Source organism: Schistocerca americana, chromosome 1 (genome assembly GCF_021461395.2).
Source record: "Schistocerca americana isolate TAMUIC-IGC-003095 chromosome 1, iqSchAmer2.1, whole genome shotgun sequence".
NCBI lineage: Eukaryota > Metazoa > Arthropoda > Insecta > Orthoptera > Acrididae > Schistocerca > Schistocerca americana.
In genome coordinates this window covers 1,113,619,993-1,113,644,032 of record NC_060119.1, presented here as the reverse complement: position 1 = coordinate 1,113,644,032, position 24,040 = coordinate 1,113,619,993, and the positions used below count along the sequence as shown (strand labels likewise).

At 44.5% G+C, this 24,040-nt stretch overlaps 1 protein-coding gene across 1 annotated transcript in view; it reads right to left on the bottom strand.

The window, feature by feature from the left end:
* Window positions 1–24,040, bottom strand: part of LOC124596700 — a 93,507-nt gene that overhangs the window by 16,752 nt on the left and 52,715 nt on the right. Inside the window, exon 2 of the mRNA XM_047135889.1 lies at window positions 8,021–8,224. Within this exon, the coding sequence (XP_046991845.1) occupies window positions 8,021–8,224 (204 nt within the window). The remainder of the gene's footprint in view (window positions 1–8,020; window positions 8,225–24,040) is intronic.

Here is a 24,040-nt window from a genome sequence, read left to right as displayed (position 1 = left end):
AATTTTACTTTCTTTATTTTCGCAAAACTATGATCTGTCTGTTCGTTCATTGACGTCTCTGTTCACTGTAATAAGTTTAGTGTCTATGTTTTGCGACCGCACCGCAAAACCGTGCGATTAGTAGACGAAAGGACGTGCCTCTCCAATGGGAACCGAAAACATTTGATCGCAACGTCATAGGTCAACCGATTTCTCCACAGGAAAACAGGTCTGATATATTCTATACGACACTGGTGACGGCATATGCGTCACATGACAGGAATAAATTGTCGACCCACCTAACTTGTACACTTAGCGAATGGGTAAAAAGATTCTTCTACCTTGCCCGATTTAGGTTTACTTGTGGATGTGATAATCACTCCCAAAAAAGTGATGAAAACATAAGAGTTTGTCACATAAACTGAAAATAAAAAATTAAACTTTTCACTTGAGCTGCTCTCGCTAACCACGGGGCCACGGCACTCCTTGACTCCCAGTGTCCTTGATGTTGCCTATTTTCGCATGGACTACTCAGTTTGTATATTTTACTAATTTTTTTCATAGTTCCACACAACTTCTTCCTGTTTTCTCGATTGATCTGTGTTCAGTTTTTCAATGCCTATCCACTGTGCCAACTTATAACTAAATCTGAGGGGGGTGCGATGGGGAGGTTCCCTTGTAAGTCATCTGTCCCTTATTCCTCGAACAGGCAGTTTTACATGACTGTAGATCAGAGATAACCTACAGCGCAAAACGAGAGGAAGAAAACTCGAAGATCTACGAAAGGGCAACGAGAACGAGATAAAGTTTAAAAAGAAGAAAGGGAGACAGAGGAAGAAAGGAAGGCAAGGTGCCTCATCTAGGGAGCACTCGTAAGCCTCCGAGAGAGCAGAGTGCAACGAGGGGACATACATCCCCTAGCGCCCTCCTCTTACCAGAGGTAAGCCACTTAGAAATTATCTAGGAAAGACTAGCAACACGGACAGGGCAAGAGAAGCAGAGAGAGACAAAAGGTGAAGAAGTGTAACTGACCACAAGACAGGGGAGAAGAAGAGTAAAAGAGCAGGTAGTGTGAGGACTAGGCTGGATCACCAAGCCCAGGAGCCGCAGCTCCGGCAACAGAGTGTTTTGCCAACCCTTCAGTGGACCGGTGAGTTTAAGTGGCCCACCGCTAAACAGACTGTGATTCTGTTGCAAACTGCTTTTGTCTATAGCTGGACAATGGTGTTCCTCTCTTACCTCAGCTAATAGGCGATATTTACTTTTTCAATCTGAAGCTGAAGGAGCTTTTATCACGTATTGGCCATAATTCTGTTACATTTTCTCAGCCCTTCTTAATTACCCTGGTTCACTTTTCTAGATAATTAGACCCTGGAATTTGAAAGCCAACGTACGTTTTAACTTTTGTGTCTGTCAGTCCGCTGCAAACTGGTAACTGGATATTTTATGCCTTTATTAGATCATTGCCTGTATTCTGTAACATCATCAATCTAATTAAATTAATCTTTAACGCATTCGAATGTAAATGGAAAATTCTGGTATCCTACTATATACAAATTTCAGTTTCATAGTTTAAGATGGTTGCTAGTGTCACTCAGATTTGGATTATATCTTCAGCTGATCGTTCTTTTTTGGGAACCTTTCATTTTTGCTCGTTCACCGTTCATTTGTGCTTGGTATATGGTTCTTATGAAAAACTGAAAACTAGTAGTGTAGATGACTGAAGGATGCAGGGCACCAGGAGGGGGCACTTGCCTCCCCCCTGGAGTATAGAGTTTTTATTCGTTACAGAATTCTTACACACTTTTAGAAGTAATTTCTGTGATTTTGCACAACCTCTCGTTTAGCCAACTGTAGCCTTGTGTGGCTGATCGCAGGGAAATAACATAAGGTGGCGCACGGAAAACCGGCCCCGAGTACAGACTGCTCGCCAATTACGGACAATGTGTTGCCCGTTACGAGCAGACACAACAAACAGACAAACTTGTAATTATTAGGCAGTGAAGAAATAACAAGCTAATACAAGCAACAATTGCGAAACAATCGATGGCGATTTGTAGAGAGCTGGAGAAGAGAATATGAAAATCTTACGCGACGCGCATGGGCTATAGCTCATATAGTCTTGTAAACCTGTTGGTGGGTGTTTCCCAACTTGATAGACCACAAGTGTCTTGTATAAAATTCTTCGTTTCGACTACGTTGTAAACAATAATCGTTTACACCCTATATATACTTCACGTTGTCTCTGAGTTCGTAGGCGAAGTAGAGACTTTATGGAAGCATAAAATATAATGTGGTTTTGTCATATTTGCGCCACACGCTTAGTAAAAATTAGGTTTTTATGTTGCATTATTAAAGTTAAATCAGCAATAATAATAATAATAATAAAGTTCGCAGTAATAAAGTTTTTGGTTTGAAGCTCCTTCTCAACAAATGTTTTTGAGATAATAAGTAAATACGATTTTATGGCAATCTATGTCTTTTCAAATGGATAGGCACCGCTTTTCCTACTGAGCCAAAATGACCCACAACCCACTTTTTTGTTTTTAAAGAAAGCAAACTTGCATATAATGCAAATTGGAAACAACCAAACTTAAAAATAATTAGAGCCTTCCTAAATGTAATGTTTTGTATATGAAAGATACACGAAAATCGTTTTATATGAATTTTCTTACACTAAAAATTAAGCAAATTATTGAAAGTTAGCTGCTAAATCAAGTCGATGAAACAAAAAAATATATGAATAACAAAAAAAAAAAAAAACATGTCTTGTTATAACTATGTCTTCTGCTCCTGTTCATCGATATAATGAAGTGAGCTGATATGCCCTTTTGTTACCTGAAAATACGTACCTAACATACAACGTAATTTTTATGTAATTTACGTAAGTATAAAATACTTTTTGATTACCGGTCGTGGACGCTAAATAGTCAGAACCAAGTGCAAGAACAGTTTGGAACATATGTAAAATAGGCGAGCGCAGTGAACGAAACGAACAAGTGGATACTGAACTAACTAGGAGCCGTCGGCAGTGGAACTGAGACAGGTGGTCGTGCGAAGAACGACGAGTGCGGCCGAGGGAGACCGAGACTGAGACGATCACGCGACCGAGGCTGGAACGAGAACTGCCGAAGTGACCACTGCGACCGAAGTGAACTAGTGAACTATGAACCGATCGTTCCTCGTTCCCGGGAACTATAAGTAGACCGCCGCGACCGAAGTGAACTATGAACCGATCATTCCTCGTTCCTGGGAACTATAAGTAGACTGCCGAGACCGAAGTGGACTATAAACCGATCGTTTTTTTCCCCTTTATTGTTATTTAAACACCTTACAGAAGGTGGGCTGGCAGCAGCATATTACGCTGCTCTTCAGCCGCAAGTTGGACAATGAAAATACAAAGGAGAGACAGAAGATACAATACAAAGCGGTGGGCAAAAAACCGTAGACACAGAAACAAATAGCATGAAGCAGTTCACACTCGATGAGCAAAAACACTAAAAACTGTCGGCACAGCGCACAAACACTGACTACTTCGACGGCACAGGTGAACGAAGGAGCCTGATGGCGAAGAACACTAAACACAAACACGATGGCACACACACGAGAAACTGATGGCGACGATCTCCAGCGCGCGAATGTCCACTTAGCGTGTGCGTGTCCGGGGATCTGCCAAGGGGGGAAGAAGGGGGTGGGGGGGGGGGGAGAGGGGAGAATAAAGATGCCAATGGCAGAGGAGATGGTAGGAGGAATGGAGGTATGGGGGTACGGGAAGCCCGGGGGAGGAGGGGAGAAAAGGAGGAGTGAGGGAAGGGGGAGAGAAGGGAGAGAGGGTGCCCATAGGAACAAACACAGGAAGAGGGAGGGAGGGGTAGGAGGGGTAGATGGAGGGGAGGAGGGCATCATCAGGGAGGGGGAGCTGGCGGAAGCCATCTTGGGAGAGGGTAAGTAGGGTGGAGAGATGGAGAGCAGGTGGGACGTGGAAATACAGGCGCGGCAGCAGACGGGGGTGGGAGAGGACGTGAGCGACAAGCCGGTGAGGGAGATCGAGTTTACGGGAGGTGTATATGATCCGTATCCATTCGAGGAAGAGGAAGAGGTGGGGGAACAGAATAAGACCGTACAGGATCCGCGTGGGGGAGGGGAGACGGATACGATAGGCGAGGCGGAGGGCATGGCGTTCAAAGATTTGAAGGGACTTGTAAAAGGTGGGAGAGGTGGAGATCCAGGCAGGATGGGTGTAGCAGAGGATAGGGCGGATGAGGGATTTATAGGCGGGTTATGGAGCCCCTCAGGAAAATAGCGGGTAGGTCGGGGAAGAATGCCAGTGTGCACTCGGTGTGCTTGCCGGGGGGTCTCGTCCGTAATGTGGAGGAGGCCCTTCCGGCAGCTATTGAACGCACTGGGTGTGACCGGCTGCAGATAGTAGCACATGTTGGAACGAATGACGCCTGCCGCTTGGGTTCTGAGGCCATCCTTGGTTCCTTCCGGCGGCTGGCTGATTTAGTGAAGACAACCAGCATCGCACGCGGAGTGCAAGCTGAGCTTAATATCTGCAGCATAGTGCCCAGAGTCGATCGCGGTCCTCTGGTTTGGAGCCGTGTGGAGGGTCTAAACCAGAGGCTCAGACGACTCTGCGACTATAATGGTTGCAAATTCATCGACCTCCGTTATTGGGTGGAGAACTGTAGGGCCCCCCTAGACAGGTCAGGCGTGCACTACACACCGGAAGCAGCTACTAGGGTAGCAGAGTACGTGTGGCGTGCACACGGGGGTTTTTTAGGTTAGAGGGACCCCCCCCTTGGGCGAAACGATAAAATACCTGACGGCTTACCAGAGAGGACATTATCATCGTTGATAAAGAACGTCCGTCCTCAGAGACCAAAAACAGGAAAAGTTAACGTAATATTGGTAAACTGCAGGAGTATCCAGGGCAAGGTTCCTGAATTAGTATCTCTTATTGAAGGAAATAGTGCGCATATAGTATTAGGAACGGAAAGTTGGTTAAAACCGGAAGTGAACAGTAACGAAATCCTAGACACAGAATGGAATATATACCGCAAGGATAGGATAAACGCCAATGGTGGAGGAGTATTTATAGCAGTAAAGAATTCAATAATATCCAGTGAAGTTATTAGCGAATGCGAATGTGAAATAATCTGGGTTAAGTTAAGTATCAAAGGTGGGTCAGATATGATAGTCGGATGCTTCTATAGACCACCTGCATCAGCAACCGTAGTAGTTGAGCGCCTCAGAGAGAACCTGCAGAACGTCGTGAAGAAGTTTCGTGATCATACTATTGTAATAGGGGGAGACTTCAATCTACCAGGTATAGAATGGGATAGTCACACAATCAGAACTGGAGCCAGGGACAGAGACTCTTGTGACATTATCCTGACTGCCTTGTCCGAGAATTACTTCGAGCAGATAGTTAGAGAACCAACTCGTGAAGCTAACGTTTTAGACCTCATAGCAACAAATAGACCGGAACTTTTCGACTCCGTGAATGTAGAAGAGGGTATCAGTGATCATAAGTCAGTGGTTGCATCAATGACTACAAGTGTAATAAGAAATGCCAAGAAAGGAAGGAAAATATATTTGCTTAACAAGAGTGATAGGGCACAGATCGCAGAATATCTGAGTGACCACCATCAAACGTTCATTTCTGAGGAAGAGGATGTGGAACAAAAATGGAAAAAATTCAGAAACATCGTCCAGTACGCCTTAGATAAGTTCGTACCGACTAAGGTCCAAAGCGAGGGGAAAGATCCACCGTGGTATAACAATCATGTACGAAAGGTACTACGGAAACAAAGAAAGCTTCATCATAGGTTTAAGAGTAGTCGAATCATAGCTGATAAGGAAAAGCTGAACGAAGCGAAAAAGAGCGTAAAGAGAGCAATGAGAGAAGCATTCAACGAATTCGAACATAAAACATTAGCAAACAATCTAAACAAGAACCCTAAAAAGTTTTGGTCATATGTAAAATCGGTAAGCGGATCTAAATCCCCTATTCAGTCACTCGTTGACCACGATGGCACCGAAACAGAGGACGACCGAAGAAAGGCAGAAATACTGAATTCAGTGTTCCGAAACTGTTTCACTGCGGAAAATCGTAACACGGTCCCTGACTTCAGCCGTCGCACGGACGCCAAAATGGAAAATATTGAAATAAACGATATCGGAATTGAAAAACAACTGCTATCACTTAGTAGCGGAAAAGCATCCGGACCAGACGAGATACCCTTAAGATTCTACAGTGATTATGCTAAAGAACTTGCCCCCTTTCTATCAGCAATTTATCGTAGATCGCTGGAAGAACGTAAAGTACCTAGCGACTGGAAGAAAGCGCAGGTCGTTCCCATTTTCAAGAAGGGTCATAAATCAGATGCGAATAATTATAGGCCTATTTCGCTTACGTCAATCTGTTGTAGAATAATGGAACATGTTTTGTGTTCTCGTATTATGACGTTCTTAGATAATACAAATCTCCTTCATCATAACCAACATGGATTCCGCAAACAGAGATCATGTGAAACTCAGCTCGCCCTATTTGCCCAAGAAATTCACAGTGCCGTAGACACTGGCGAGCAGATTGATGCCGTATTCCTGGACTTCAGGAAGGCATTTGATACGGTTCCGCACTTACGTTTAGTGAAAAAAATACGAGCTTACGGAATATCGGACCAGGTTTGTGATTGGATTCAGGATTTCCTAGAAGAAAGAACACAACATGTCATTCTTAACGGTTCAAAATCTGCAGATGTAGAGGTAATTTCGGGAGTACCGCAGGGAAGCGTGATAGGACCTTTATTGTTTACAATATACATAAATGACTTAGTTGACAACATCGGTAGCTCCGTGAGGCTATTTGCAGATGACACGGTTGTCTACAAGAAAGTAGCAACATCAGAAGACTCGTACGTACTCCAGGAGGACCTGCAGAGGATTAATGCATGGTGCGACAGCTGGCAGCTTTCCCTAAACGTAGATAAATGTAATATAATGCGCATACATAGGGTCAGAAATCCATTCCAGTACGATTATGCCATAGGTGGTAAATCATTGGAAGCGGTAACGACCGTAAAATACTTAGGAGTTACTATCCGGAGCGATCTGAAGTGGAATGATCACATAAAACAAATAGTGGGAAAAGCAGGCGCCAGGTTGAGATTCATAGGAAGAATTCTAAGAAAATGTGACTCATCGACGAAAGAAGTAGCTTACAAAACACTTGTTCGTCCGATTCTTGAGTATTGCTCATCAGTATGGGACCCTTACCAGGTTGGATTAATAGAAGAGATAGACATGATCCAGCGAAAAGCAGCGCGATTCGTCATGGGGACATTTAGTCAGCGCGAGAGCGTTACGGAGATGCTGAACAAGCTCCAGTGGCGGACACTTCAAGAAAGGCGTTACGCAATACGGAGAGGTTTATTATCGAAATTACGAGAGAGCACATTCCGGGAAGAGATGGGCAACATATTACTACCGCCCACATATATCTCGCGTAATGATCACAACGAAAAGATCCGAGAAATTAGAGCAAATACGGAGACTTACAAGCAGTCGTTCTTCCCACGCACAATTCGTGAATGGAACAGGGAAGGGGGGATCAGATAGTGGTACAATAAGTACCCTCCGCCACACACCGTAAGGTGGCTCGCGGAGTATAGATGTAGATGTAGATGTAGATGTATAGGTGTGAAGGATGGTGGAGGGGTCCAGACCCCACGTACGGCCAGAAAGGAGCTCGAGGAGACGGAGCCGGGAGCGTGCCTCGGCTCGGATTGTCCGGAGATGGGGGGTCCAGGAGAGGCGACCGATCGGTTCTCGTTCCCGGGAACTATAAGTAGACCACCACGACCGAAGTGAACTATGAACCGATCGTTCCTTGGAATTCGTTCCTCGGTCCTTTCGTTCATCTTGGTGAACCGTTCCTTTGCACCCGTTCGTTTGCGAACTACCCATCTCTAGTCAACAGGCGACAGCCGACTGAGGGGCGGACTCGTAGATTGGCAGCGCGCAGGGTGTGACGCACCTCGAGGCGTGCGCGCACGGTGAGGCAGCAGGGGTAGACGACGGCGAGCGGGCCGCCCAACACGGCGACCAGCATGGGCGTGGCGACGCGCTCGCCGTCCTCGTCCTGCGGCCGCCACGACCAGCAGCTGCCGCGGCCCTTGCCCTCCTCCATGGCGCCCATCTTCAGCACCGTCACCAGCGCCGCCACCACCCACAGCCCGATCTGCAACACCGCCGCCGCCAACGCTTAACTGGCAAACTTTCACAGCTGTCTTTTTATCTACCCTGCCGGAAAAAAATTAATAAACCCTTTTAGAGGTTTCCAGTTCACTCAAGATTTATAGTTGCAACAGTGCATGTGGAGTACATGAAATGATTACATTTACAGATCAGTAGCACGAGCGGTGCTGAAGTACCAGGTGTCGACTCGCACTGAAACACCCGTATTAGTACTTGGTGTACACTCCACGGGCGGCAATGTAGTCGCTGACCCTAGCATCCAGTCGGTCGTGCAGATGGAAAATGCTATTCTGGGATACCTTTGTCCACGCCTGCTCGATCTGTTGTAGTTCTGTAAAAGGTATCGGCTGATGAGTTGCACGAGTCACTTCCTATCCCATCATATCCCACACATGCTCGATTGGATACGAGTCCGGAGATCGTGCTGGCCAGGTAAGTTCCTGCATGTCTTTCAAAGCACATTGACTTTCATGGGCAGTGTGGGCGAGGATTATCCTGTTGGAACAACACACCACTTTTCTGTTACAACGGATCTCACAACATTCTGCAAATACTGAGCGCTGGTCAGCGTCCCCTCCAGAAACTCCAATCGTGAACGAGAGTTCTAGCTTATCGCACCCAAGACCATAAGATGAGGGATGGGGCCAGTGTGTCTAAGGCGAAGCACTCTACATCTGCATCTACATCTACATCCATACTCCGCAAGCCACCTAACGGTGTGCGGCGGAGGTTACCTTGAGTACCACTATCGGTTCTCCCTTCTGTTCCAGTCTCGTATTGTTCGTGGAAAGAAGGATTGTCGGTATGCCTCTGTGTGGGCTCTAATCTCTCTGATTTTATCCTCACGGTCTCTTCACGAGATATACGTAGGAGGGAGCAATATACTGCTTGACTCCTCGCTGAAGGTATGTTCTCGAAACTTCAACAAAAGCCCGTACCGAGATACTGCGCGCCTCTCTTGCAGAGTCTTCCAATGGAGTTTATCTATCATCTCCGTAACGCTTTCGCGATTACTAAATGATCCTGTAACGAAGCGCGCTGCTCTCCGTTGGATCTTCTCTATCTCTTCTATCAACCCTATCTGGTACGGATCCCACACTGCTGAGCAGTATTCAAGCAGTGGGCGAACAAGCGTACTGTAACCTACTTCCTTTGCTTTCGGATTGCATTTCCTTAGGATTCTTCCAAAGAATTTCAGTCTGGCATCTGCTTTACCAGGGATCAACTTTATACGACCATTCCATTTTAAATCACTCCTAATGCCTACTTCCAGATAATTTATGGAATTAATTGCTTCCAGTTGCTGACCTGCTATATTGTACCTAATTGATAAGGGATCTTTCTTTCTATGTATTCGCATCACATTGTACTTGTCTACATCGAGATTCAATTGCCATTCCCTGCACCATGCGTCAATTCGTTGCAGATCCTCCTGCATTTCAGTATAATTTTCCATTGTTCCAATCTCTCGATATACCACAGCATCATCCGCAAAAACCTCAGTGAACTTCCGATATCATCCACAAGGTCATTTATGTATATTGTGAATAGCAACGGTCCTACGACACTCCCCTGCGGCACACCTGAAATCACTCTTCCTTCGGAAGACTTCTCTCTATTGAGAATGGCATGCTGCGTTCTGCTATCTAGGAACTCTTCAATCCGATCACACAATTGGTCTGATAGTCCGTATGCTCTTACTTTGTTCATTAAACGACTGTGGGGAACTGTATCGAACGCCTTGCGGAAGTCAAGAAACACGGCATCTACCTGAGAACCCGTGTCTATGGCCCTCTGAGTCTCGTGGACGAATAGCGCGAGCTGGGTTTCACACGACCGTCTTTCTCGAAAACCACGCTGATTCCTACAGAGTAGATTTCTAGTCTGTACGAGACAACGCTCACCATGTCTAGGTCGTACTGGCAAACGACCGTCGCTTGGGCGCAGACAGGATCTTCTATTATCGCTTAAGACCACGATGCGCCATTCCATCGTCCGAGTGGTTCTCTGACGGCACCGATCGAGCCGTGCACATCGATGCCGTGCCGCGACTGGAAGACAGGCTATAGGCAGTAGTAGCAGTTGTGGCTTTATTCATCTGTAGATCTCTTTTTACAAGGATGTAGGACATGCAAAGTATTTACAAGTTTAGAACAATTTAAAATAGGCTAATTCGTATACACTTATATTTACAGAATTCTAGTTAGAGACAATCATCAGATTTACTCCCGGTATACAATACTTTTCTTACAAATAACTCATTAAATAATGTAATGCCACTTTGTTCACTCATATCTCACTATCAGTCACTGCACGCACTATACACACATTGTTTCATAATACTTCACTCACTACACACACACACACACACACACACACACACACACACAAACACAGGTGATCTCTGGGCCATTTCCTGTACCGCAACTTCCCGTGTGCTATCCGGAGAAACTGAGTCAGCATCCCTCCATAATGAGTGAGTAGTTGGGCTGAGAAAGAGGAAGAGCTGTTAGTACTGTGCTATGCATAGCTTGGGGGTAGGTATTTCTAGAAAGGAAAGAAGAAGGAAAAAAAAAAGATATAAAGTGAAGGTGTTATGTGGGAATGTTGGATGTTTTATAATCATCATCATTATTATTATTAATTATTTGTATAACATTTTTTATCAAACCCCTACTCTGTTTTATCTAAGTAATCCTTCAGTGTATAAAATGTATTGCACAACAGATACTTTTTAGCTGCCTTTTTAAATAAGTGTATTTTTGCAGTTTCTTTAATCTATCTTGCTAATTTATTGTAGTTTTATTCCTTGGTAGAAAATGCTGTTTTGAGTTTTATGTTTATTTTTTTTTTTTGGTAAATGTAAGTTGAGCCTATCTCTTGTTGCATGGTCATGGACAAAGATGTTTGTGCAGTAATTACCAATGTTATTTATGATGTGGGCAATTGACTGGTAAATGTATTCACATGGAGCAGTTAAAATCCCCAGTGTTTTGAACAGATCTTTACAATGAGCTCGACTAGTATTTTTGGTTATTATTTTTATGGCTCTTTTCTGGAGTTTGAAAATTGTGTTCATATTTTGTGCATTTGTTCCCGAAAAAAGAATGCCATAGCTAAGAATTGAGTGTACATATGAATAATATGTAACGAAAAGACACACACACTGATGATAGGATTCTAAGGGCATAACATGCTGATGACATTCCGTTTGCAAGTACCTTTGTGTGTTCACCACCACTTCAACTGAGAATCAATATTCATTCATAGAAATTTAGCAATTGTTACACAGTCTGTAGAGGTGCCATCTACATTTAATTTAACATGCGGACCCGTACTTTCTGTGCTAATAACCTGTTCGCAAGAGTTCGTGTTGACACGTCTGGGCTCACAAGTCCTCTTTCTGTACGATCCGCCACTGCTGTCGTCGCAATACTGCAATCCTGGCGGGCGTCTGTGCTATCTCGCCTACAGGTTTAAGATGTTCACGTGACCGCTGACACCAGCATCGTTGCACAACTCACGCAGCACGTTCAACTTATGTGGCAATTCTCCGAAAGGACCACTTCGCCACTCGGAAGGCCACAATTTGATCCCTTTCAAACTCACTCAGGAGCCGTAGAGAGTACGAATGCGTCTCCGTGGCATGGATGCCTGCTTGCTTCAAATGTCTGCACCACACTGAGCCTTCTGGCTGTGAGCATTCCGTATTGAAGGGTAGACACAGATGGAGCTCTCGTAGCTATGCCACTGTGCTCTCTGTTGGTGGACGACGTTGAAACCATTATCAGTATCTACAGGGTGTCCAGAAAAGGGCTCCCTGATTTCAAAATTAAATATCTCGAAAACAAAGATCGATAGAGGAATGCAGTAAACGGTATATTTATTGTGAAATCTGTAAGAAGTTTATACAGCAGTTTGAAATAATAGTTACAGAAGCTGCTAACAGATGGCGCTGTACGCTGTACAGCTCATATCAGCATACATAAGTGAAATAATCGTATGAAAACAATCTTTACAAACAATCACATCACAATGTTTTCAGAATGTTCACCATTGGCACTACAGAGGTGGCGTAAACGAAGAATGAAATTCGCCATCACATATCGTAGTGTCTCAACCGAAATGGATTCACATGCCACAGAGATCGCCGATTCAAGCTCGTCCAGCGTGGCGGGATGCTTCGGGTAGATCATGTCTTTCACTGTGCCCCACAAAAAAAGTCACAGGGAGTCAAATCCGGGGAATATGGAGGCCAATCCATGCCTGCACCAGTAAATTTGGGATATTCCAAAGCAATGACTCGATTCCAGAAGTATTCCTCAGGAAAGCGAAACACTTGTTCGGTCCGATGTGGTCGGGCTCCATTTTGCATAAACCATTCAGTGCCTGGTCGATCCTCTAATGCTTGCTGTGTGGCGACAAATTGTTCCAAAATTGCAACGTAACGTGCACCAGTGACCGTTTCTCGAATGAAAAAAGGGCCAATAACGCCTCCGCTGCATACTGCAGCCCACACAGTAACTTTAGGCGAATATGGCTTTTCGGAACCCCAAAATCGGCAGTTCTGCTTATTCACGTATCCATTCAGGTGGAAGTGTGCTTCATCTGTAAACCAGATGTAGCCAACATCAAATCCTTCACTATCAATCATTGTGAGCATCTGATTAGCAAAGGCAACCCTTTGTTGCACAGCTCGTACGAGTATGACCTGGTGCGTTTGAATTTTGAATGGAGACATGTGTAGGCTCTTTCTCAGTATTTTCTGCGTGCTGGAACGCTTCAAACCAGCCTCAGATGCAATTCTACGGACGGATGACATTGGATTTCGCTGAATCGCCAGAAACTGTGGCGATATTTTCAGGCATAACTGCGGTTTGCTTGCGGCCAACATGCCTCACTAGATCATCAGTTACGCTGCCTGTCCGTTGAAATTTTGCGAAGAGCGTACGAATGGTTTTCACATCGGGTCCTTTTGGAACATTAAATCGTGCTTTAAAACTTCGCCTTGTTGCCGTAGGACTCTCTTCTAACCTGTGGTACTCTAGCACCAGAAAAACGCGTTGTTCAATGGAGTACATGGTTTTAATCTCTTCCTTCGGTACGCTAACCTCCTTTCACGTTTCAATAGTGGAACTGATCACTCTGGGCTTCGGATCACTATTTATACTAGGCATTACGTATGGCGATTACAGCGCCATTGTTAGCAGCTTTTGTAACTATTATTTCAAACTGCTGTATAAACTTCTTACAGCTTTCACAATAAACATACCGTTTACTGCCTTCCTCTATCGATCTTTGTTTTCGAGATATTTAATTTTGAAATCAGGGAGTCCTTTTCTGGACACCCTGTACTATCCTCCAGGTAGCATACGGCGTCATCGGATCAAAATCGATGTCTTCTTTCCATGTGTACTGATTAAGGCAGTGTTGCTTGTCTCGTAGATTGACAACTCTACGCAAACGCCGCTGCTCTCGGTCGTTAAGTGAAGCCCATCGCCCACTGCCTCGTCGGTGTTGAGAGGTAATGCCTTAAATTTGGTGTTCTCGACACACTCCTGACACCGTGGATCTCGGAATACTGAATTCCCTATCGATTTCCGAAAAGGCCTGACCGATGCATCTAGCTCCAACTGCCGTTCCGCGTTTAAAATTGTTAATTCCCGTCGTGTGAGCTAATCGCGTCGGGAACCTTCTCATGCGAATCACATGAGTACAAATGATAGCTCTGCCGATGCACTTGCCCTTGTATATCTTGTGTAGCGATACCACCGCCATCTGTATATGTGCATATCGCAATCCCATGTCTTTCATTTCCTCAGTGTAAATGTATACCAGGGCAACGCCGGGAACTCATCTAGTACAATAATACGCGTAAACTTTCACCACTGTACGATTAATCGTAAAATCAAATATAGCCAGTGTGAAATACGCGCTGTGACCTGATATCCGTCTGCAAGAACATGAGAGCGGTCTAATTTATCCGATTGAGCGGTTCTGGCGCTACAGTCTGGAACCGCGCGACCGCTGCGGTCGCAGGTTCGAATCCTGCCTCGGGCATGGATGTGTGTGTTGTCCTTAGGTTAGTTAGGTTTAAGTAGTTCTAAGTTCTAGGGGACTTATGACCTCAGCAGTTGAGTCCCATAGTGCTCAGAGCCATTAATTTATCCGAATATTAATAAAACTTACGCAGAATAAAACTATGAGCGATGGAACGAGAAGAAAATTGGATGTAGAGCTTAAAGATGGCTCTACTAACTTCTGTTAAGTGGAAAGTCAGTAATCATCTGTCATCACTGAAGACTTGCTGCTGCAATAATTAACTGTTTGTGGCTCAACAGCCTAGCCCAAGTCTTGTGCGTCTCTAAACTACCCCTGTTAACCGACCGAGGGAACAGGGGCCTACAATTTAATCTGGAAACTGAACCACGCGTCGTTCCTGCCCACTCATCACTGAGAAGTTAAAGCGAGATTAAACGTAGACTGTAAATGCTTCAGACTGATCGGATTCGATGGTTCAAATGACTCTGAGCACTATGGGACTTAACAAAAAATGGTTCAAATGGCTCTGAGCACTATGGGACTTAACATCTATGGTCATCAGTCCCCTAGAACTTAGAACTACTTAAACCTAACTAACCTAAGGACATCACACAACACCCAGCCATCACGAGGCAGAGAAAATCCCTGACCCCGCCGGGAATCGAACCCGGGAACCCGGGCGTGGGAAGCGAGAACGCTACCGCACGACCACGAGATGCGGGCGGGACTTAACAGCTGAGGTCATCAGTCCCCTAGAACTTAGAACTACTTAAACCTAACTAACCTAAGGACATCACACACATCCATGCCCGAGGCAGGATTCGAACCTGCGACCGTAGCAGTCGCACGGTTCCGGACTGCGCGCCAGAACCACTTCCCCATCTGCCTCGGGACCCAGGTTTTTGACGCGCTGTCAGATCGTTTTGAGCAGAAAATGGGTGTTCCTCAGGGCATTGTTTTAAGTGTTACCCTCATTACCATAGCCATAAACAGCATCACGTCTACAGTAAGGAACCCTGTACAGTGCTCCTTATTTGTGGACGATTTTGCAGTTTTCTGTTCCTCGTCCTATGTTGCAACTCTGAGCCGTCAGTTGCGGAAAGGTTAGAGGAGTGGGCGGCAAAGATGGTTTTTCAGTTTTCTGCAGATAAGTGTTTGTGTGTTCATTTTAATCGCTCTTGTCGTATCTTTAATTTGCCTGATTTGCATATGAGAGATACCACTCAACATTTCAGAGACTCGGTGACGTTTCTGGGCTTCGTTTTTGCCTCCATATTGTCGTGACTGCCACACCTGAGAGACTAGAAAGCGAAGACTCTGAAGGCACTGAACATCATAGAGTACTTTAGCCATAGGTCTTGGGGAACTGACAGGGCGCATCTCCTCCAGTTTTATAGGGCTTTCGTTCGTTCGCGGCTGCATACGGGTGCACGGTGTATGGATCGGCGAGGCCTTCTTATTTGAAGATCATTGGCGCTGCTCACCATGAGGTGATCAGGCTGGCGATGGCTGCTTATAGGACCAGCCCCATACCCTGTCTCTGTGCAGAAGCTAGTGAACTGCTACTTACATTCCGACGGCAACTCCTCATGATGCATCAGGAATATAACTTCCCCGCAGCTCCGCATTCACCTACATACCATACTGTTGTTCGTCCATCTCTGGAACGCCTTCTCTCCAGTCGTTCACGAGCAACAAGGCCACTTGGGATCAGCGTGAGGCATGTTCTCGGGTCATTTGCAGTGGGGCGAGTACAATCTTAAATCCAGTGTTTTAACCATCTGCCTCCTGATTATTGCGGAGACTCAGAATAATTTTAGATCTGGCACATATGTTTTTAATACATTATTTTATGACATTTTAAATGAGCATCACAACTCCAGTGCTTTCTTTATCGATGGGTCGAAACAGGGGGACTTCGTTCGTTGCCCTGTTGTTTTCCTTGATTGTGTACTCAAGGTCCAACTGCCTTGGGACTTTACTACTTCCGTCTCTGTGACGCGGAATTATATGCGATCTTGCGGGTGCTGGAGCAGATGAGGTGTACTTCGAGTGCGGAATTCCTTGTCTTTCTCTGGGTGCCCTTCCATCTCTCCAGTGCTTGTGCCTAGCAGATAAAGTAATGTAGAATATCCAGGACGTTCTCCTCCAACTGCAGGGACTAGGGAAGGAGGTTTTCTGCTGGGTACCAGGGCACGTGGGTACTGCAGGGAACGAAAGAGCGGATGTTGCAGCCAAGAAGGCGTGTAGCGATCTTTAGTTATTTCAGTGTGTTATTCCCCTGCACACTGTCATCTCGCTGTTGAAGTACAGAGTCATGCGGCGACGGGAAGACGAGTGACTTGAAGTGACCGATAATAAGCTGCGTCTTCCTTCCAGCCAGGAAGACGGGATGAGGTCCACCTCGCCCGTCTCCGCAGAGCCACAGTCCTCTGACGCATGGCTTCTTGCTCCGGCGAGAGGACCATCCAGTGCGTGGTGCTTGCGGCTTACTGTGTACCACATTTTACTAGACTCTTATTTTTGGACGAGAGGGCAGTGGCAAGTTTACCTGCGGATCTGCTCTCTTCTTTAGGTGACCTTCAAACGAATGTGATAGGGCTTTTAAGGTTTTACTCCTTTGTTTCTGTTACAAGGACATCATCTTTCAGATGTAGGAAAACTTCTACTATCTTTTGTGTATGTCCCACAACTTCTTCTTGGTATTGCGATTTTTCATTCGCAGCAATTTGAGCTGTCCTCCTACGTTCCTGCCTAACCACACACTCGGAAGTCTCCACGTATTCGGAAACAGACAGCCAAATATTTATTTCATTCTTCATTTTCTAATCAGACAGAAGTGTAAGTAACATCGAATACTGTAGGACATACTTGTTTTACATTCATAAGAAGGTTCCAGAATATGTTAACAATTTTAAGATGAAAAAAATATATTACTACTACCGTAAGCACTGTAATCCACGAGATTACCCATTACGCTGTGCCATAGTTGCATGATTCTGGTCTTGTCTTGGATTTCATAGTGTCTCTTGAGGGCTTAGATCGTTGATGCGTCATTAGCTGACATTTAATGTCAAAGGTGATGTGATTGTGCAGGTCTTCAATGCGCAATTACCTTGAAACAGCATACGCTAATTATAATACAGAAGCGCGCAGCTCGTGGTCGTGCGGTAGCGTTCTCGCTTCCCGCGCCCGGGTTCCCGGGTTCGATTCCCGGCGGGGTCAGGATTTTCTCTGCCTCGTGATGGCTGGATGTTGTGTGATGTCCTTAGGTTAGTTAGGTTTAAGGAGTTCTAAGTTCTAGGGGACTGATGACCATAGATGTTAAGTCCCATAGTGCTCAGAGCCATTTGAACCTATAATACAGAACAGCTACAAATGCCAAAATAAGTATGGCGTCTGTCGCAGAGAATCACTCCCGTTCGGAGCAGATGCTTGTTGTAGGATTGTTCAAATGTGTGTGAAATCTTATCAGACTTAACTGCTAAGGTCATCAGACCCAAAGCTTACACACTACTTAACCTAAATTATCCTAAAGACAAACACACACACCCATGCTCGAAGGAGGACTCGAACCTCTGCCGGGACAAGTCGCACAGTATTGTAGGATTAACCCTTTGACTATCAACGGAACGTATGTGTCCCATTAGGTTATCAGAGAACCAGTTGGAGTTTCTTAAAACGATTCTGTCAACAGTTGCAGTATTTATACTAGTTTCGAACCTTACACATTCGTTTTCAAGCCTGGTCTACTGAGCTGATAGTGCCTGATCTTAATAATAACCATCAAAGTGGCAACACACGCTTTATAAATGTTTGCGGAATGAATGTCACAATCCACACATGCCTCTTACCAAAAGGCAGAGTACGATTAAGAGGCATTTGTCGATTGTGGAATTCATTCTGCAAACATTTATAAAGCATGTGTTGCCACTTTGATGTTTATTATTGAGATCAGAGTATCAGCCTGAGTAGGCCAGGCTTTTAAATGAGCCTGTAAAGTTCGAAACCAGCCGTCCAAATTAAATACAGCAAATGTTGACCGAATCGTTATAAACACGCTTTAAGGAATTTAATAAAATTGCTGGTTCCCTGTCAACAAAATGTTGAAATTGAAGAACAGTTGCAATTTGCTGCATGATATTGCTATGCATCAATGTCCCACTGGTAGAGATAGGCCTACTAATGGTTAGCAGAATTATTATAGTCACAGATTGGACCTATAGGTCGTGCTGTCCTTAAGTGTCATTGTTAACCGCCATCTCCGCACTGTCACATCGAATTAGATCGTACCTGCAGATACGCATCCCGGTCACCAGATTCGCAAAGCCCTCTTCTTAGTGCCTTCCCATACTCATCGCGTAGACGACTTGTACCCACGAATTGACGCTTGACGTACCACAAACGCAGCTCATACTGAGCACATGTAGTATGAGTTGCAAACATAAGTACCACGTAGGTACTTATGATTAATCCTGTATGTCCTACCTCCACCCCTATACCTCCCCCCCCCCCCCCTTGTATATCGAAACGGCGGGAAAAATTCTTTTCATATTGTTACCTCTGACGAAGACATTAATTAAAAATGACCAGACATTAATGTTCTTGAAATAAAACTGTTAGTTAAAGGGTTAAACCTCTTCGCTATAAGCATAGTGAGTAACAAGTCCCGCGATCTTATTAGTCAGCTACAGAACGCGTATTCGTAATCTTTTATACAGCTGATCGTACCAACCGAAACTTGTGAGCAGTTAAAGTACTGGCTGGACGGGGCAGTAATTACATATCGTCTCACATTTTTGTTTGTTTCCTCTACCTTCACGTCTCTTTCCAATCCCCAGTCGGCAGAAGTCGGCAAAAATCTGAAGCCTTCGGTCAAAAAGCATAATTACTATTTGCTTCGGTAGTTCGTCGGCCTTTGCGAGCATAAAGTACCATTGCGAAGTAGCAGCAAGGACTCCGTTGTTGAATATGAGCGAGCTGTGTAGGCGGCAGGTGTGTAAACCAAGCGCACTGCTGCCAGAGCAAACCAAGTTGGCGACAGACCTCTGTTCTACATCTACATCTACATCCATACTCCGCAAGCTACCTGACGGTGTGTGGCGGAGGGTACCTTGAGTACCTCTATCGGTTCTCCCTTCTATTCCAGCCTCGTATTGTTCGTGGAAAGAAGGATTGTCGGTATGCCTCTGTGTGGGCTCTAATCTCTCTGATTTTATCCTCACGGTCTCTTCGCGAGATATACGTAGGAGGGAGCAATATACTGCTTGACTCCTCGCTGAAGGTATGTTCTCGAAACTTCAACAAAAGCCCGTACCGAGCTACTGAACGTCTCTCCTGCAGAGTCTTTCACTGGAGTTTATCTATCATCTCCGTAACGCTTTCGCGATTACTAAATGATCCTGTAACGAAGCGCGCTGCTCTCCGTTGTATCTTCTCTCTCTCTTCTATCAACCCTATCTGGTACGGATCGCACACTGGTGACAAGTATTCAAGCAGTGGGCGAACAAGTGTACTGTAACCTACTTCCTTTGTTTTCGGACTGCATTTCCTTAGGATTCTTCCAATGAATCTCAGTCTGGCATCTGATTTACTGACGATCAACTTTATATGATCATTCCATTTTAAATCACTCCTAATGCCTACTCCCAGATAACTTATGGAATTAACTGCTTCCAGTTGCTGACCTGCTGTATTGTAGCTAAATGATAAGGGATCTTACTTTCTATGCATTCGCAGCACATTACACTTGTCTACATTGAGATTCAATTGCCATTCCCTGCACCATGCGTCAATTCCCTGCAGGTCCTCCTGCATTTCAGTACAATTTTCCATTGTTCCAACCTCTCGATATACTACAGCATCATCCGCAAAAAGCCTCAGTGTACTTCCGATGTTATCCACAAGGTCATTTATGTATATTGTGAATAGCAACGGTCCTACGACACTCCCCTGCGGCACACCTGAAATCACTTTTACTTCGGAAGACTTCTCTCCATTGAGAATGACATGCTGCGTTCTGTTATCTAGGAACTCTTCAATCCAATCACACAATTGGTCTGGTAATCCATATGCTGTTCTCTTTCTTCATGACGCTACTTGGTCGAAATGACACTGCAGAAATAACTCTGTGACAATAGCGTGCGTTTATAATCGCGGGTCGAGGGAACACTTCTTCAATTAGACAGAAGGTAGGAACAGGGAGGGTTTAAAAACTTGTGTACCTCTTCCGTTTGTTTGCCGGCCGGTGTGGCCGAGCGGTTCTAGGCGCTTCAGTCTGGAACCGCGCGACCGCTACGATCGCGGGTTCGAATCCTGCCTCGGGCATGGATGTGTGTGATGTCCTTAGGTTAGTTAGGTTTAAGTAGTTCTAGGTTCTAGGGGACTGATGACCACAGATGTCAAGTCCCTTAGTGCTCAGAGCCATTTTTTGAACCTCTTCCATTTAATTCTTAAAACTACTCTTGTTTTTTTGCGATTAGTTTTTTTTCCCTCTTTGTACGCGCCCTTGGCGGAGGCCTATCTAGCCACGCCCTCTGCACAGCCCAGGGAAGTCTCTTAATAAATAAAAAATATATTCTTGTTACAAAAAAGTTGAGTCAGTGATTTTGTAGTTAATGGCACAACTGGAATGCCGCTTGTAAAGAGACATCCTCCTCTAGCATTACTTTTCCTCAACAGTAGTAGTCGATACCAATAATATTTTTCGAATTTTGGACAGGTCAGTATTACCTCAGCTGTTTTTCTGAAAAATTTCATGTAATTTTATGCACCATATGTTATATTTCAAGCTAAAATTTACGAAAAGAAATTAATTTCTTTGTTACAATCGATTTGTACTAGCTGTGAATGTACAGTTAAAATTGTGTTTTTTAGAAAATTTGAAAGTACGAAATATTTGGCACACATAAAATTTCTATTATTAATTACGCAATCTAGCACTGTTTATCATTTTTATTTCTGGATTCATTTACGAAACAATAATCTAAACTAATAGGTAGATTACACGCTGTCTCAGGGAATTTGAAAGAGATGAGAAGCCATTAGAAAAAGTCGTACGGTTCTTCTTTCGGAACTACTGGAGACCGTTGTAATGACCACTGCTCCTGCAATTCAGCCTTCCAATGTTACAATAGGCGGGGTACAGTGCGAGATGACTCAATCGCCTCACAGCGGTACTCCGTTCGCTCGGCGATTTAATAGGGGCCTCAATAAATCAATCGCGTCAGTTTCTTTACTTCGCTATCGGCTGATGTATTATTCATTAGTCTTTTGCGGCGGTCGTTTTTAGTTGACCTCACCTCTGCATCTCCCTCTCGCTTCTTTACTTGCTAGCTCTTAACTTATATAGAGCGAGGTGGTGTAGTGCTTAAGACACTGGAGAGAAGCCTCGTCTGCGGTAGGGGGCTGCTAATCTCCTTCCAGCCATCCAGATCTAGGTTTTCTGTGGTTTTGTGCAATTATGGAGAAAACTTGTAGTAGTTTTATTCGTCCTGGGATCAACTTTGGTACTCCAAAGGTCATTTTAAACGGAAAGAATGTATTGATTCGACGAACGGCACGATTCTGTCTCCCTCCAACCCTACCACCGTGTCGTACACCCTCCAAATCACTCGCACCTGTAGGACGCTAACAGCGAACGGGAACAACCATTTACTTTTTATTTATGCTATTTTAAAAAAAATTGTTCAAATGGCTCTGAGCACTATGGGACTTAACATCTGAGGTCATCAGTCCCCTAGAACTTAGAATTACTTAAACCTAACTAACCTAAGGACATCACACACGTCCATGCCCGAGGCAGGATTCGTACCTGCGACCGTAGCGGTCGCGCGGTTCCAGACTGTAGCGCCTAGAACCGCTCGGCCGGCACTATTTTAAAATGTGAGACAAAATCAACTTTTCCACTGAGAGTGAGGTTTGTAGTGTAACGATTTCTGAAAGCAAAAAAATTCTCCCATATTGAAATTTACCGACATGTAACCGAAGTTTATGAAAATGCGATGAATTATGCTTCAGTTAGAAAATTGTGTGTCATGTTTAATGGCGGACGTGTGAATAATCACGATGAATAACGATCAGGTCGACTTTCAGTTGTGACTAACGAACTTAAATCAAGGATTGAGCAAAAAATTCAACAGGATAGTCGTTGTACTGTTGATAGTCCGAGCTTTAACTTTCCTGAAATTTGACGACTAGTTCTTTGCCAAATTGTTACTGGTGTTTTAGACTGCAGAAAAGCGTGTGGCAGATGGTTTCCCCGATTTTCGACAGATAACACGAAAAACAACGAATGGGAGCTGCACTGACTTTTCACTCGGCAGGGGAAAGATTGAACCACATCGTTACTGGCGACGTCGCCTAAATTTCACACGTGAGTCGAGAAACAAAGCGCCAGTCAATGGAACGGTATAAAAAAACCACAGAATGCAAAAAAAATTGAGCACCGATAAAGTGCCACGTCCTATTGGTCGACTTAATGTCTAGAGCAGGGACCTTAAATGCAATGACTTACTGTCAGACCCTTCACCGCCTATGCCGCGCCGTTCAAAACAAAGGCGCGGTTCTTTGCTTGTTTTGGGAAAAATTGGAAATTTGTGGTACTCAGGTCATCGGTCCCTAAGCTTACACACTACTTAATCTAACTTAAACTAACTTACACTAAGGACAACACACACACCCATGCCCGAGGGAGGACTCGAATCTCCGACGGGGGCTGCTTGTTTTGTTTTGGCAGCTTTGAGTGGGAAGTTTTGAAAATCTCCCTTATAGCTCAGACTTGGATCTGAGCATTCACCTTCTTTTTCTCAAATTGTAGGATTTTTTTGAGCGAAAGACACTATGTAAATGACTACGAACGGAAAGAGTACGTTGGTGGTTGATTCAAAAATTTGAAGCCAACTTAGTATGCAGAAGGCACTGGATTGTTTGTGGAGTGCTACGACAAATGATTACTTTTGAAAGGTGGCAACTTATAATATAGCTGAGATATCAATGTTTGCTGTACAATAATTTATTTTATTATTTTGAACATACATGTCTGGAGAAACAATGTTCTTTTCTTTTAGAATGAACCTTGAACATTATAAGAACAAAAGAAACCTTAATTCATATATACAAGCATTTTTATCCTTACAGGCCTAAATTGGCAAGGATGGAAAAGGAAGTCAGCCGTGGTCTCTCAGCAGGAACCGTCATGGAATTTGCTTGAATTAATTTTAGGAAAGCCTCAATCAGGATGGAAGAAATGCATTCGGAATTGTGAATTCATGGACTTCATATCTAGAGCAGGGGCCATAAATGCGATAACTTACTGTCAGACCCTTCACCTAACGGCATTTTAGAAAAACTTAAATCAGAATGGAAGAAATGTATTCGGACCTGTGAATACTTTAGACTGCAGTTGCGCAATTTATTAGTGGCAAATGAAAATTTGTGTCGGACTATAAGTCGAACCAGGATTTCCTACGTTATCCGAGCGATTGGCTTAACCATTTAGACCATCCGAGCACGCTTCCAGGACCTACCCAAGTCCCCATATGTCATTAAGTCTCCAGTCCTGCACTCACACAATTGCTGTGATTCCCGTATGGGGAATTATTATTATTGTTGCGGGCTGTCTAGGCCTGTAATACTGTTTGCAGTATCTGTGATTTTCCGTGTACTATGCAATGTGTTTCAGACATGAATGCAGGCCGTCACAATAGCAATAAAGTCTTTTCCTGCACGAGGATCACAGCAATTGTGCGAGTGCAGG